The sequence below is a fragment of the Malurus melanocephalus genome, unplaced genomic scaffold (assembly GCF_030028575.1).
Source record: "Malurus melanocephalus ecotype Western Australia unplaced genomic scaffold, MMel_1.1 scaffold_524, whole genome shotgun sequence".
Classification (NCBI taxonomy): Eukaryota; Metazoa; Chordata; class Aves; order Passeriformes; family Maluridae; genus Malurus; species Malurus melanocephalus.
The window spans coordinates 164,212-179,047 of NW_026623756.1; the positions used below are offsets into that span (position 1 = coordinate 164,212).

General features: G+C 51.8%; 1 protein-coding gene across 1 annotated transcript; it reads left to right on the forward strand.

The window, feature by feature from the left end:
- The first annotated feature begins 6,511 nt into the window (after positions 1 to 6,511).
- FZD5 (frizzled class receptor 5) lies at positions 6,512 to 11,091 on the forward strand. The gene is made up of 3 exons (XM_057381717.1): positions 6,512 to 8,295; positions 10,154 to 10,279; positions 10,742 to 11,091. Exons 1-3 carry the CDS (start codon positions 6,651 to 6,653, stop codon positions 10,825 to 10,827), a joined length of 1,857 nt encoding a protein of 618 aa, XP_057237700.1. The 5' UTR covers positions 6,512 to 6,650; the 3' UTR covers positions 10,828 to 11,091.
- The last annotated feature ends 3,745 nt before the right edge of the window (positions 11,092 to 14,836 follow it).

The window sequence follows — 14,836 nt, forward strand, 5'->3', positions numbered from 1 at the left end:
GAGTCCAAAGTCAGTGCATCTGGAAAATCTTGATCACAGTGTCTTGAGAGGTTAGTGAAGAAATGCAGTCAAACTGGCTTATGTGTTTGAAACCTATTTTAAATAAACGGTATTTTCACAAAAAGACAGACTGAACTTGAACTATTCTGAACACAGACTGAAGTTGCTTTTAACAGCAACAGTTGTTGTCAYATGTTTTGCACCAATTAATAGAATTTTAAGGCCAGGAGAGACCACCCATAACCACAGATGTTCACACTGAGAGAAGTTTCTTTGTAAAGTGTCAGTTCAGCAGAGACAGAAAGTTTCTTGGAAACATTTCTGTTTTGACTGACCAACTTTCTCTGAGAATCAGGCAGGACCTGAGAGACAAATGCTCAGCAGGCAGATTCCTGCCTGAAGTCTGCCCTGTTTCCCAGCAAGATCTGTCACTCCAGGATTTCCATGTCCACCACTCCAGGCCTTCCCGCAGCCTGTGCTACCAAGGCTTTCCTGGGCATGAAACTTCCAGGACTTCTCCATGTTTTGACAGGAAACCACCTAGCTTTTCCTGATGCTGCAGGATTTCTCAGAAGTATGGGCAGCTTGCCCTGCTTGGAACAAACTGGAGTGTTTTATATTGTTTTACATTGYTTTTTAATGTTGGAATTTTCCACAAAACAGAAATTGCAAGTTATAGCCAGCTTCAGTSCAGGCTGCCTGACTCTTCTGCAGAGGATTGGCCATTACAAGCTTACATCCTAACTCTGAAATATTTGCCACAGATTTTTCAGCCAGAGGTTCTTCTAACCTGTCCATCTTTTTGCTGGAATAGAAAATTGCTTAGTACTTCTGTYTCTGCAACTGTAACAGATAATACTTTATGTAATAATTTTGGTGTAAAACAAGYAGATAGAAATAAGTCTCTAAAGGCTGTGATCTGAAGCACGACAGGGAAAGCTTTTTGCCRAAGAACTGCTTTGAACATTTTCACCCTGTAGGTCTCTCACAGCAAAGGAGAGGGCAGGAACAGGGCAGAAAAGGAAATACCTATTTTTGAGATAGTSCTGATCAAAACAGCATTGGTCTGAAGATAAGCCAAGCAGTAATTAGTCTATATTATTATTACTATTATTCCATAGAGGTGCTTGTTGGCTCCCATGTATGAATTGGGGTTTGTTTTACTCTGTGGTCAGTCAGAGCTGGTGCAAGCCAGCTGGGCTGCAAAGTGTGCTTCTTTGGAAGCCAATTGTTGTTCTCTCATGTCAGCCCCTGTAGCTTCAGGGAGGTGGTGACRGCCCCACCTCATGTGAATGTAGAGGATTAGATGTGCCATGGTGCAAACTACAGCTTCGTGGCTCCTAAGGTCACTTTTGCTGGATTTTCAGATTGTACAGGGCAAAACTCATGTGGTTCATGGGAATTGCCATGCCCTCTAAGTTAGGAAAAGCCCTGAGCTGCTCAGACCACTGGAGTGGCAAGCACTGGCCCCTTGGTTGAGGAAAAAAAATCTCAGCGTCCATGCTTCAAGGTTGCTCATTTTGCAGCTTTCCTGAGTGCTTGGTTCACTTACAGCTATAAGCATACAAATATATGTGCCACACAATAACCCTGCTTGGAAATCCCAGTGGAGCAAAGTATTTAACTCTGAAAAATATTTGGAGTAACTTCTTTGCAATGTATAGAGCATTAAGAGTTGAAGAAACAATCTCACTGTATTTAAACAGTCATTACTGCTTTCTGGGTAAATAATACATGTTTTTAAAATGGTCTCTCTACACAATAGACACTAACACAATAAATCCTAATTGCTCTGAAGGACCCATTAGGCTCTATCAGGTCAATACATGGTRGAGGTTTTTTGAAAGTCACTCACCCTGTTGTTACATAAGCCACAATTTGAAAGTCCATAAATAAGTATTTGCCAAATGAAGAGTGAGGGCTTTGCCAGGGCCATACTAATTTATCATGTCAACTTCACTATGGGGACTGTTTTCTTTTCAAGAGCCCATGAGAAAAAAAGAAAAAGAAAAGAAAAAAGCATAACGTGATGTGTTTCGAAAACTGCATATCTGAAAAGTTTCAGATGTTTCAGGCTGCACGGAAACATAAACATATACTGCCGGAAAATAAAATATAAGGAACTTCACTGCCTTCTCCTAATCTCAGCGTTGTGTGAATCAGCCAAGGAGATTTGAAGATTGGCCATGGCTCTGGCATGGCAGAGACCCATCCTCATGACCATCAACCTTCCTGTACCTTTGAGCCCGGGCCCTGATCCTGCCTCTGCATGCTGTGGTAGTGGCACCTCAGGACAGGAACATCCCTTCATTATTCCAACTGTGGCTCATGGGAAGGGGTTTCAGTGCCTGGGGAGACCAAAGAAAACTAAATACATAGCTTCTATATGTACTTATAAGTACAAGAATTGTTAAATAATAAGTGATGAGTTTGTCAAGATTAGTTTTATGTCCAGCSACTCTTCCTGATTTTACTTTGGTCTCACTTACCGGAATTCCTGGTGGCATTTTGCAAACTTCAGCACTTGTGTCAGGTGTTGCTAAAGTCTGTGTCACTGTTAGAAATCAAGTTTTGGATTAATTCACTCAGAAGTTTTCAAGTTCCAYGTAACTTTTGCTTATGGCTACAGTTTGACATGGTTTTGTTTTCCTGCAATRTGTTAAGGTGTGTAATTACACAGGTATATATAAAAACGAATTGTATTGATGTGAGCTAGGATTTTTAAGGGAATTTCAACAAGGCATGCTGAAAAGGATTTAAGTGATTTAAATATGAATTCCTGTCCCCAGGCCACAGCCTGTAATCTCGGCACATGAGAAATGTTCACCCCTGCTGCTTTTGYACTTCAGTAGGATTTGGGTGCCAGAGTCCCTCTGCAAATGCTGGCAGTGATTCTCACTCTGCTCTGYCTGCTCACAAAGAGCCAAGAGTGCCTCTGTCTCCCTGCCTGCAGGTCCCTCCTGCCTGGAGTCCAGCAAGGACCTGGGTGTTATTTCGGAGCCCTCCAGGTGCTGTTCCACGAGGTCAGTCTTGGTGCCAGGGTTTGCAGCATGGGCAGCCTCGCAGGGGGGAAGGCAAACACTCGCCACGGGTGGAAGCAGAAGCATACCTGCCCTGGTGCTGTGTGCAGCTGTGTCCTGTGTGTGAGGCAAACACTGAGATCCTTTTGTACCTGTACACAGCGGGTCTGCTATGCTTGCASTGCCTGGGGGCTGCACTGTGATGCCAAATGCCATGTCTGTCCTTGCACTCATGACAGGCAGTRAGGCACAGTCCTGTGCTGCTGCAAACCAACTTATGGTCCCCAGCACCCCCTGACTCAAGCAGTTTGTTTTCAGGGGTCAGTGCTAATTCGAGCAATGCCTGAGCCAGCACAGCCTCCAGCTGGGGTGACTGGCAGGCTGCCCACTGGCACCAGGAGACCAGAGTCACCTGCACTGGGCCCCCACCRCTCCCTTCCTGGGAGCTGGAGACTTGTCAGCAGTACAGACAAAACCAGGATTTGCTCCTTCAATCAGGAAGGGTCGAGGGCCAGGGGTGGTGTTCTGATCCTATGGCAAGAGGGGCAGGAGGTTCCTGCCTTGCTTTGGTACTGGCAAAGCCAAGAGCGAGATCAGTGCTCTCTGGCTTTGTCCCTGCCCAAAGCCTGGACTGAAAAGCTCTTTGCAAAAGTCTCTAACAAGGGCAAGGGCAACAGCCAGTCTTTACAAAGGAAACTCACTTAGTCCTTTTCTAAAGTCTTTTAAAAGTCATGGTATCCTTCACAAAAGCAGTTTGTCCAGGTAAACAGTGTATGCTGACTAACAGCTGTGAAAGAACMAAATRCAGACATATTTATCACCTTTTTACTTTCTGCTCCTACCAGGAATCACTGCATCCCAGCTGAAAATGCCTCRGTGGGTGGAAGGTATTTCTATAAGGACACATGTGTTGTCAGTCCGTGCCTGTATCTTCTGGGCTGCAGCCAGGAGGAGACCCAAGCAGACCTGTCTAGGATGGTGAAGCTTCATGGACAACTCTGCACAYGGATAAAAGGTAAAGTGATTTTTAATAATTTACGAGTTTTTTAACAACAAAAGCATTTTCTTAGGGCCAGGAAACACTTTCTTTTTTGCCTGCAGGGTTTGACACGGTAAATTTTGTGCAGACACACCTTCTGTTACCAATAGAGCTGGATGCACGTAAAGCACTGTACTCTCATACTGTGCTGAAGAGATGAGTAACAAACCTATCARTTGCACTTGCACTTACACCATATTTAATCCTGTTCTGGTTGTTCTGCTACRTATTYATAAAAAAAMAAAAAGGAAACAGAAGCCCAGAGCAAGCCAACAGATGTCTACCTGGCTCTTAATTGGATTTTATGTGTCCCCAGTGTAGCAAATACATCATTATTTACAGCCAGGCTCTAAGAATTAGATACATCTGGAGGAGCRGCAAAACCTGAACCAGGCTACGAGAGTTGATAGATTGACTGAAATGAAGAGCTGCCCCATTTTCCCCTTCTTATTTTCTCCTTTCCCACCTATATACCTGTTCYCCATTGTGTGTCAAATCAAACTAAGATGTTGCCCAAGAGAATGCTTACAAAAATGATAAATGCCACCAAAAAAGAGAGTTTCTGCTCTTATGGAGCTTAATCAGCGTTTTCTAATTGTGCAGCACTGATGATAATAAAAAGGCTGCCCTCTGCTCTCAGCCATAATTTGGATAATCAACTGACAGCCATAATGAAACTATCTGTGATTGCTTTCTGCTGGGCTGCTAGTTCACAGAAACTCATTGTTGGGGAGAATTAAAAGTTATGACTCCTGCTACAACGATATGCCACTGTCTTCCAAAGGAATATCTGACTGGTAATTTTCTTCTGTATAGCTCTGTTTCAGGCAAAACTTACAGCATAAAGCAAAGAGGATATGAGATTTTTCTTTTCCTTTTTTTTAAAAAAAAAAAAAAAAGAAGTTGTTAAGCATCAAAGTTGACAGTGCCAAGTAACATGCATGCCTGGGCTGGGTGAGCATGGATTTCAGGGATGGCCATGAAGTCTCTTGCCTTAAATCCCTGATGACTTTGGTGTATGGCAGCAGCAGTCAGTGTTCTGCTTGTGGGTACATCAGCTGCTGGCCACAAAGTGATAAACAAGCCAGGCTTTACTTCTGGGAGGGAGGCAGGAGCTAAGTTATGCTTTGAGTCTTTGCTTTGTGGGTTCTGGGTRCAGTTAGGAGTATTTTATGTGCTGGTGTTCCTCAGCACCAGGCCTTGAATGCAAGCTGTCTGTGATGGGCTGTGGGTGTCTTGACTAGCAGATCCAGGGCTGGATGGATATACTTTGGTCCAAATTGCCCTCCCATCCACATGCACTGAGATGCAGTGTGTAGTTCTGTGCGAGGGGTTGGGAGCAGACTTCTGCCTTGGCGAGAGTATCGGCTCTGCCATAGCAACTGCAGTCTGTGACCCCCGAATCTGGCTTCTGAAGCAGATCTGTTCCCCATGAGCCCTGAACATGCCTTGGGCTTCAGGGCTTTTAGGGAAGCAGCTGAAAACCAGGCTGGCAATTCTGGTGTTTGCGAATGCATGAATTCGAGGATTGGGATTCCTGGCAGGTGAGGGTGACCACCGCGGCGGCCCTGGCAGGAGCCCGGTGACCCCAGGGCGCTGGGCAGGAGCCTCTKGCCCGACACGGTCTCATCTTTGGTTCGCGCTGCGCTCAAGCATCTGCCGCCTGCCGGGGAGGGAAGGAAGGGGCTGGGGAAGCGGCTCCGCGGCGGAGCGGAGGGCGAGCGGAATCCGGGCCAGGAATGTGGCAGCGCAGCTGCTCGCACCGGGGCAGGAAGGGTTTCCTTTCACGCCGAGGCTCGGCGTTCCGGGAGTCGGGAGCGCTGCCCCGCCGGGCAGCTGGGGCGCGGGCAGCGGCGGTAGATGCTGCCGTGCCCCTTGTCCCCGGGCTGATGTGCCRTTGCCGGAGCAAGGCAAATCTGGGCAGGAACCTCTGCACGTCTTCCCCTGCCCAGCGTTTCCCGCCGTTCATCCCAATCCGTTACGGCGGGACGAGGCTCCGGTCCCTTCCCGCGAAGAGGGGCTGAAGGGCCCGAGGAGGAGGAAGGGGCGAAGCAGCAGCTCCCTCCTCCTCCTCCAGCCGCTGCCCCCGGGGCCGAGCCGGGGAAGCCGGGCCGGGCCGTTGCGGCGCTCAGAGGGCGAGAAAAGCCGGGCGGGCAAGAGGGGAAGGAGATGCACAGATGCGGAGCGGTCAGTGGTTTGGCAGCATCGTCATCTTCTCACTTGGCCGCCTGTCCCCGGGGCCCCGCGGGACTCGGAGCGCCGGCGGACGGGACCCGGCGGGACGCCTCCAGCAGGCGGGACACGGACGGGGCCGAGGCGGGGCGGAGCTCCACAACCGCGGTACTCGGTGCTGGGCGTGGGGGCGGCCCCGGGGAGCCCCGGCGGGGTGGGGCCAGCGGCGGGGGCGGTCCCGGGGCGGGGCCGGGAGCGGGCGCGGAGCGGGAGCGTTCGCCCGCCCCAGAGCGCAGGTGGCGGCGGTGGCGGCGGCGGTCCCGGTCCCGCTCTCACTCTCGCTCCCGGCGGAGCTCCGCTCCCGGCGCGGCGGCGGCAGGTGTCCACGACATGCGGCGGCGGTAGGACGCGCGGCGGCGATGGGCGGCCGGGGGCTGCCGGTGCCGCTGCTGCTGGGGCTGCCGCTGCTGCTGGGGCTGCCGGCGGCGGGGCGCGCCGCTTCCAAGGCGCTGGTGTGCCAGGAGATCACGGTGCCGATGTGCAAGGGCATCGGCTATAACCTCACCTACATGCCCAACCAGTTCAACCACGACACGCAGGACGAAGCCGGGCTGGAGGTGCACCAGTTCTGGCCGCTGGTGGAGATCCAGTGCTCCCCGGACCTGCGCTTCTTCCTCTGCAGCATGTACACCCCCATCTGCCTGTCCGACTACACGAAGCCGCTGCCCCCCTGCCGCTCCGTCTGCGAGCGGGCCAAGGCCGGCTGCTCGCCCATCATGCAGCAGTACGGCTTTGCCTGGCCCGAGAGGATGAGCTGCGACCGCCTGCCGGTGCTGGGGGACTCCGAGGTGCTTTGCATGGGATACAACCACACGGAAGCCACCACCCTGCCGCCTTTCTTCGGGAAGCCCACGCGTCCTGCCAAGGACTTAGCCAAAAACCTGACGCCGCTCGATGCGCAGCGCTCCTCGAGACTGGACTGTGGTCAGACTTGYAAGTGCAAAGCGCCCCTGATCCCCATCTCCAAGGAGTCCCATCCGCTGTACAACCGCATCAGGACTGGGAAGGTACTCAACTGCGCCATCCCCTGCTACCAGCCCTACTTCACCCAGGATGAGAAAACCTTCGCTACCTTCTGGATTGGCCTCTGGTCCATCCTCTGCTTCCTCTCCACCTCAACCACTGTGGCCACCTTCCTTATTGACATGGAGCGCTTCAAGTACCCYGAGCGCCCCATCATCTTCCTGTCTGCCTGCTACCTCTTCGTCTCCATGGGCTACATTGTGCGGCTGGTGGCAGGGCACGCCAATGTGGCTTGCAACCCGGAGCACCGCCACATCCATTATGAGACCACAGGCCCTGCCCTCTGCACCGTGGTTTTTCTTCTCCTCTACTTCTTCGGCATGGCCAGCTCAATCTGGTGGGTGATCCTGTCCCTCACCTGGTTCCTGGCAGCTGGCATGAAGTGGGGCAATGAGGCCATCGCTAGCTACTCGCAGTACTTCCACCTGGCTGCCTGGCTCATCCCCAGCACCAAATCCATTGCTGTACTGGCAATGAGCTCTGTGGACGGTGACCCAGTGGCCGGGGTTTGCTACGTGGGCAACCARAGCCTGGAGAATCTGCGGGGCTTTGTGCTGGCACCGCTAGTGGTTTATCTCTTCACCGGCAGCCTCTTCCTGCTGGCTGGCTTCATCTCGCTCTTTCGCATCCGCAGCGTGATCAAGCAGGGCGGCACCAAAACCGACAAGCTGGAGAAGCTAATGATCCGCATCGGCATCTTCACCGTGCTTTACACAGTGCCTGCCACCATTGTCATTGCCTGCTACATCTATGAGCAGCACAACCGGGAGGCCTGGGAGCAGGCACACAACTGCTCCTGCCCGGGGAACTCTTACCGCCCCAAGCCCGACTATGCTGTCTTCATGCTCAAGTACTTCATGTGCCTTGTGGTGGGGATCACCTCCGGCGTTTGGATCTGGTCTGGCAAGACACTTGAGTCCTGGAGGCGCTTCAGCAGCCGCTGCTGCCGGGCCAGGAAGCCTGCAGGCGCCTCTGTGTACGGTGAGGCCAGCCCGGCGCTGGTGGGCAGGACGGTGCTGCCCAGCATGGCCTCCTACCACAAGCAGGTCCCGCTGTCCCATGTGTGACCGGAGGGAGCCTCGGTGACCCCAGCCACGGGGAGGAGAGGGTTACGAAGACCCTGGGCCACAGAAGAGGGGGTGACAGCTGGGCCACCCCTGGCATCCTTAGCCCCACCGTGGTGGTGCTGCCTGGGACCRAGTGTGTGTGCCCGTGGGCACGGAACAGCCGCAGGCAGGGCAGGGGGACACGCTGCCAGCCATGTGGGGGCAGAAGGACAGGGAGGCCTGGAGCCTGGCATTGCCATGTGTACCCCATTTGGGGTCCCACATCCTGGTTGGGGTCTCAGGTGGCAGTAGCCCTCGAGCACTGATCTGTGTCCCACAAGAAGCCTCGGGGCAGGCCTTGCTGGTGCTGGGGTGAAAGGCAGAGCTGAGCAGGCAGGACTGGCACTGCCATTGTGCCACTCACTATAGCCCAGAGAGTGGGAGGGGGGTAGAGGGGGCTGCCTCTCTGGGTAGAGCAGGAGACTGCCCTCAGTGCYGCCAGAGCCACCAGGCACAGCTAAATACTGAGGAGGAGAAGGCTGGGGGCCCTTGGTGTGAGGCAGCCCCTGGCCACGCTCGGGTGGCAGCAACACTGAGCAGGAAGGAAGGAGCTGCGTGAGCCGGGGGCTTCATGGATGGGGGCAGTACAGGAGGAAGGGGCCATGGAGAGGATCTGCCCTCAGGACAGGCAGGGACAGAGTCCCAACTGTCCACAGCACAGACAGGGACCAGGTGACATCCTGCAGTCCCTTTTGCCCCAGGCAAGCGCATCTGGCTCCCCTCCATAGAGGGGGCTCAGGACCGGGCAGGAGCTGGCTCCAGTGGGCTCAGCTGGGTGGCACCAACCCCTGCTCTGTGATGGGCAGCCAGCCCCACCAGCCATGGAGCCAGGCACCCCAGAGAGCCGAGGGGCTGTGCCAGAGGCTGCATGGATGGTGAAGCTGCCATCCCACACGGGGGGCTATAAGGGGTTCTGGCATGGCTGGCTCTGGCACCGTGAGCAGGCTCTGCTGAGCTGCCGTGTGCCCTGGCAAGGGCTGGCTGCTGCTCTGTGCCTCTCGCCCCTGCACTGGGGTGAGCTCCTCGTGTGTCCCATGTGCCGTGTGGGGTACCTGGGGTGAGTGAGGCGGGTCCGGTGCCCTGTCCGGTGCTGTGGTGTATGGCACAGCAGCCAAGCGTGGCACAGCCGGCCCTAAAAGGGTGATGGCAGCCCTGTGCTGAGTGACTGCAGGGGGTGTCCTGGCCGGGCAGCAGGCTGTCTCTCCGGAGCAGCAGCTGGGTTTTCCAGTCAGTCAGCTTCAATACTTGTTGAATACTGCTTTTTTTCAAAGCTGTGCTGCTGCCAGAGACAGTACCAGGTTTCAGAGGGAGCAGTTAATTTAGGAAAACATAGCAGAGTGCTCGTACTTCTTCCCCTCCAACTTCCCAGGCCTTTTTCACTTCCCTGGATCAGACAGCAACTGAGCACTGACAGAGCCATTGCCTGGCATTAAGCAGTGTGACAGCAGGGTTTCAGTAAGTAGAATAATGGTGGGGGGGCCCTGTTGTCAAAATCACTGAGTGCAGCCAGGGCAAGGGGCTCCAGCTGTGGCACGGGATGAGGCTGGCTGCCTCTGGCTTCAGGCCACTTGTGAAAGTACCTGGTTTTTAATTTTTTTTTCCCCTGCTCTAAGCAATGATCAAGTATGTAACTGCCCAGCCATTATTTGAGTCTTGTTTGCCCTCCTTCAAGCATGGCACTGTGACCCAGCTGCTGGGGCACTGGAGAACAACTGCTGGCTTTGCTCCCGCAGGACTGCAAGGATCTGAGGTTGTTCTCAACACCGTTGGACCACTTCAGTCAAAAAGGTTTCCACCTTAWTTTAAAACCAAAGGCTGGGAAGTGAGTGAACACTTGAGTGGCACATCTCCAGATAAAGGTGTTGCATGAGTGTCTCTGGGATATCCTGGATAGAGGAGACAGGTGCAGGGATGGAGGGCTCACAGACTGTTCAGCTGCACCCATCYGCACTCTTGCAATAAGGCTCAGTCCCCTCCAGCGTGTTGGAGTAATTCATTGTGGACAGAATTGCACCATATTGTGTTACAAACTCTAAATACTTGTATTATAGTGTAATTTGTACATACAGAAGCTGTAGTGACCTTTGATACGGGTTAAGGTGTGTTCTCAGCAGTGAGGCAGGTCAGGGGCAGAGATGCTGTGGGTAGTCTCGTGTTGTAATCCAGGGCTTTAAATGATTCCAACCTGCTCCAGTCCACACCTTGCTGGACTCCTCTCTCTCTATAGTGCCTTTTGTAGATACAGCTAAACACACATCATGCAATACAATGAACAAAACCATGTCAAAGGTGGTATTTTGCTGTTTTTGTTTTTTCCGAAGTGCAACTGACTGTGTCAAGAAATCCAAGATTAGCTACAAGCCGTTGCCTATTGAAAAATGCACGAGCGTTTTCAGCTTTGATCTAACGGTGGGGTAATGCAATCAACTCGTGTGTGAGCCTGGCTTCTCAGCAACATGTGGCAGGAGCGAGGAAGGAGCCGTTGCCGTGTGCCCTGTCTGCTGTAGCCAATTTACATGTTGGGTTTTGCCTCTTCCATTATCAATGGTGTTCAATGTTGCTTAAATAACTGTATTATATTTTATGAAAAGCTGAAGAAATTTTATTCAAAGAGAAGTATCAAGATTAGTTATTTATGAGGATAAAAAAGCAGTGTGTGTTGTTTTCTTTACTTCTGCTTCTGTTTGAGTGCTGGTTCCCTTAAAAGCTTACCTGTTGGGGGGATGGGGAGGCATGTGCTGGGCTTTTATCTCTGGGGATCGTGGGGAACTGGTGAGGCAACTACACTTGCGTGGCACAGGAATAGCATGTTCCATGTGCATGAACCCCAGGCAGCGCTGCCCTTGGCACGGAGGATGGCACACATCCGTGCCCTCAGCGCCGTGTGCCCAGGCTGGGTGCTGCAGCCTCAGGTTCCTGCTGGCTGTGCCCGTGACCTCGCTGACAGCGCATTCCCCCGACGGGCCAAGGTCACGCCTCACTCCTAAAACAGGGTTAACTATCAACTTTTATTGGCCTGCCGCAGTTTGCATAGTGTGTCCCTCGCCCTGCGCTGAGATCAGGCTCTGAAGAGGTGCCCTTTGATACTCTTCAGGCCAAGCAGATGACAGCTCTCAGCCAAGCAGGATGCTGCACTCCGGTCCATTGGGGTGGCCGTGTTGCCATCTGCTGTGCGACCTCTCCTGTTGCCAGGAGGGACAGCAAGGGGTTAAGGCTGGCTCCGTGGTGACTAATGGTGCAGGACTCTGCTATCTAGTTAGGTGTGTAGGCACACACCAGGTCCCACCAGATAGGATCTCTTACCTGGAAGCAGCATTCCAGCACCCAGTGATAAACCTGACAGTCCCACAGCTTGACTCACCTGATTCTGCAGGGATCTGCCACCCCATGCTCAACTACAGGCAAAACACACCATTGAGGCTGATCCTATCACTTGAAGGGCAGCAGTTTTGGGGTGTGGACGGCACATGTGAACCACATCAGCATCAGGTTCTTCCCAAGGAGCTGTGGACRCTCACTGCCTGCTCCAGGAAGTAACTCCAGCACGTTGCTGGCAGCCTTGTCATTSCTGCCTGCCAGGAGGCTGCTGTGCTCTCAGCTCCTCAGTAAACAGCAGTTTGGCAGCGCTGCCATGCACCGTTTACCTCCAGCCACTGTTTCCGAACAAGGGAAGGGCTTTTCCTGCAGGCAGCCGTGTGAATCACCTGCAGGACTCTGTTCCTGTGAGCATACATGTGATCCCACACAGCCGGCCTCATGCTTGTGCTGCTGTGTCTTTCCTGTGCTCTCCAGGTTCCACTTGGTCAACTCAGGCCACCCTCGAGGCAGTCACCAGCTTCCCTGGGGCTGAGTGGTTAAAATACAGTACRATTTCAGGCTGTGTGGCATGGGGAATGAGAGGTGGCATGGGGACCGTGTGGGTCTTTGAATAGGTTTTAATAGGTTTTAATATAGATCAGAAGCCAAAGGAGTTATCTCACCTAGAAAATGCCTTGTCTGTGAAGGCAGCCTGAGACTTTCCTAATCCTAATACAAMCAGGCCCATGCTCTGCCAGTTAAGTGCTCTTTTGCTAATTCATTGGGGGTGTGTGTTAGTAGGGGCACGTTGGCAGTCACTTTGGCRGCACCAGTGATTCACTCTATGTTGGCAAGCAGCTCCTTTGGTGAAAGCACAGCTTTCCCAGGTAACAGCAGGGAATGGCAATTCTATGTCATTGTCCTGCACACTGTGCTGTGGGAAATGCCAGGACAGGATGGGGGTTGCAGCCTGCCCAGTGCTGAGCTCTGAGCAGAGCAGCTTACCCTGCCCTGAGCACGCCTGCCCAACCCCTATGCAAGCTCTCGGCTCAATGACCCTTCTGTCCTCTTCTGCTTGCTCAGGGTGTGCTTGACACCTCTACTCTTATCCAGGAGCAATGGTCTTGACATTTATTCCATCCCTCAAGTGCCTGTCCTCTTAACTGCCAAACCCAAACTGAAGTAGTTCTCAYAAAATTCCCTTGGAAACAAAATACACAGTCCCTGTACACAAAGGGAAGGGGCTGCTGGATCCCAGGGCATCGTAGCCCACCAMCACCTCCATGGCTTCCTGCCCCTGCTGACACACACTGCTCCTGCTCCTCTGCCTGTGCTCACATTGGTCTTGCTGGGCCATAACAGAGCTTTGTCTCTGCAAACAGCATTTACTGACAGATGGGGAGTGCTACCCTGGAACTGAAAGCAGGCAGAGGTCACCTCAACATAGATTAAGTATTACTCAGCTGTCGGGTTAAGAAAAACAAAGTACATTGATCCCATAGCCAGTTGCTCTTCCTTGGGAGCAGAGGTAGGTAACAGTCTCTGCAATTCCAGTATTCTAGCCATGACTGTAATTTTTCTTTTGCCTCTTTTGAAGTAAGTGTTGCCAGCATATAGAATAGTGCAACTTGGAGGGTATTCCCTCTTCACATTGTTGAGCAGAACCACCTAAATGCAATTCTTTCTGAAACACCATTACTGCCCAGCACTTAAAAGAGCTGYATGGTTTACATTTTACTGTTAGTTAAGAAATACACTAGCTATGTTTTCCAGAATCTAACTATTTTAGGGGTACCAGACTGGTAAATGGAATTGCTATTTTTTCTCTCTTGAGAAGCTGAGTTGTAGTTCAGGCCTGCTTAGTATGTGCTGAACAGATCAAAATGTCATTGGTAATTTTCTCTGGGCTATAGTAAAACTAAAGCCGGGTAATATTCAAAGCAAAAGTAGGTTTGGAGCAACCATCTCCTGCAGGAKGAATTGCAGAAGCAGCTATCAGCTTGAGTTGTCATTCACCTGCCATCCACATCAGCAAGAAGAGTCTCCATTTCATTGGCAAAGAAGGGAAATGAGTGCCCCAGTCTCTGCTGAGCAGCCTGCAGTGAGTGGCTTGCTTTTGGAGCAGCCCCACAGCAAAGAGCAGCAGACACATCTCACACAGCTGAAGGCACCTGGCAGTGCTGAGGGAAGCAAAGCAATTAGCAATTAGGTCACAAGTCAATCCAGGAGCTGGTCACTTGTAGCTTCCAATTTAGTGCTCCTCAAGGGAGGACTTAAAACCCACCAAATCACCTCCAGAGGGACTGGCCCTACTTMAAGACCATTGAAGTGCAAAGAATCTGTTAGTGAGTGGTTTATTTGAGCAGCCCAAGTCAACATCTAAATCCAAAGGCCTTGTGGGAAGTGCTGGGCAGCCATGCAGGGCTTCACCCCTGCCAGGACTCTGCTGCCTGCTCCCAGACATTCCCAACTCCCTGSCACCAAATGAAGGGGATGGGCTGGGGTGGGGAGTGGAGAGGCCTTATCAAGTAGCACTGGGTTTTTCTGAGGAGCAGCAGAATCCAACAGCTGTACAGAACACACTCTTCACCTTTAACTTTAATTAAAATAGAGTTTATTAGCTTTTCTTTTAATACAAACATGAGAAAGGAAAACCACCTGAAGATGTAATGTTATTTTCAATATTGAATTGTGATCAATACCTGAAGTGCCAATCCATGGATTTGGGAGCCAGGGACTGGCATATTTGCATACTGCAAAAAGCTTTATGCATCACTTGACCAGCTGAGTGCAGCCAAACGGATGATGGCACTCACACAGCCCCACTCCCAAAGGCAGATATGGACTTGTTGTTCAGTGTAAGTTTCTGGGCCTTGGCTGTAAGAGGAAGTGCACRAAACACGTGTCATTCAGAGGGAGAWCTGCTCCTAGGACACACTGCCTAGAATCATTTGGATCCAAGAARGGAAGATACTACAAAGACTTGTAATGGGAAGAGTCTAATAATACTTATTCTGTTTAGAGTTCAGTTTCAGGGCTTGGAAGTAAGCTGTGTTCCAAAGTCTCAGAAAGAACAAACCCCAAACCTCTAGAGCAGTTGCACAAGATAAAATTTACTT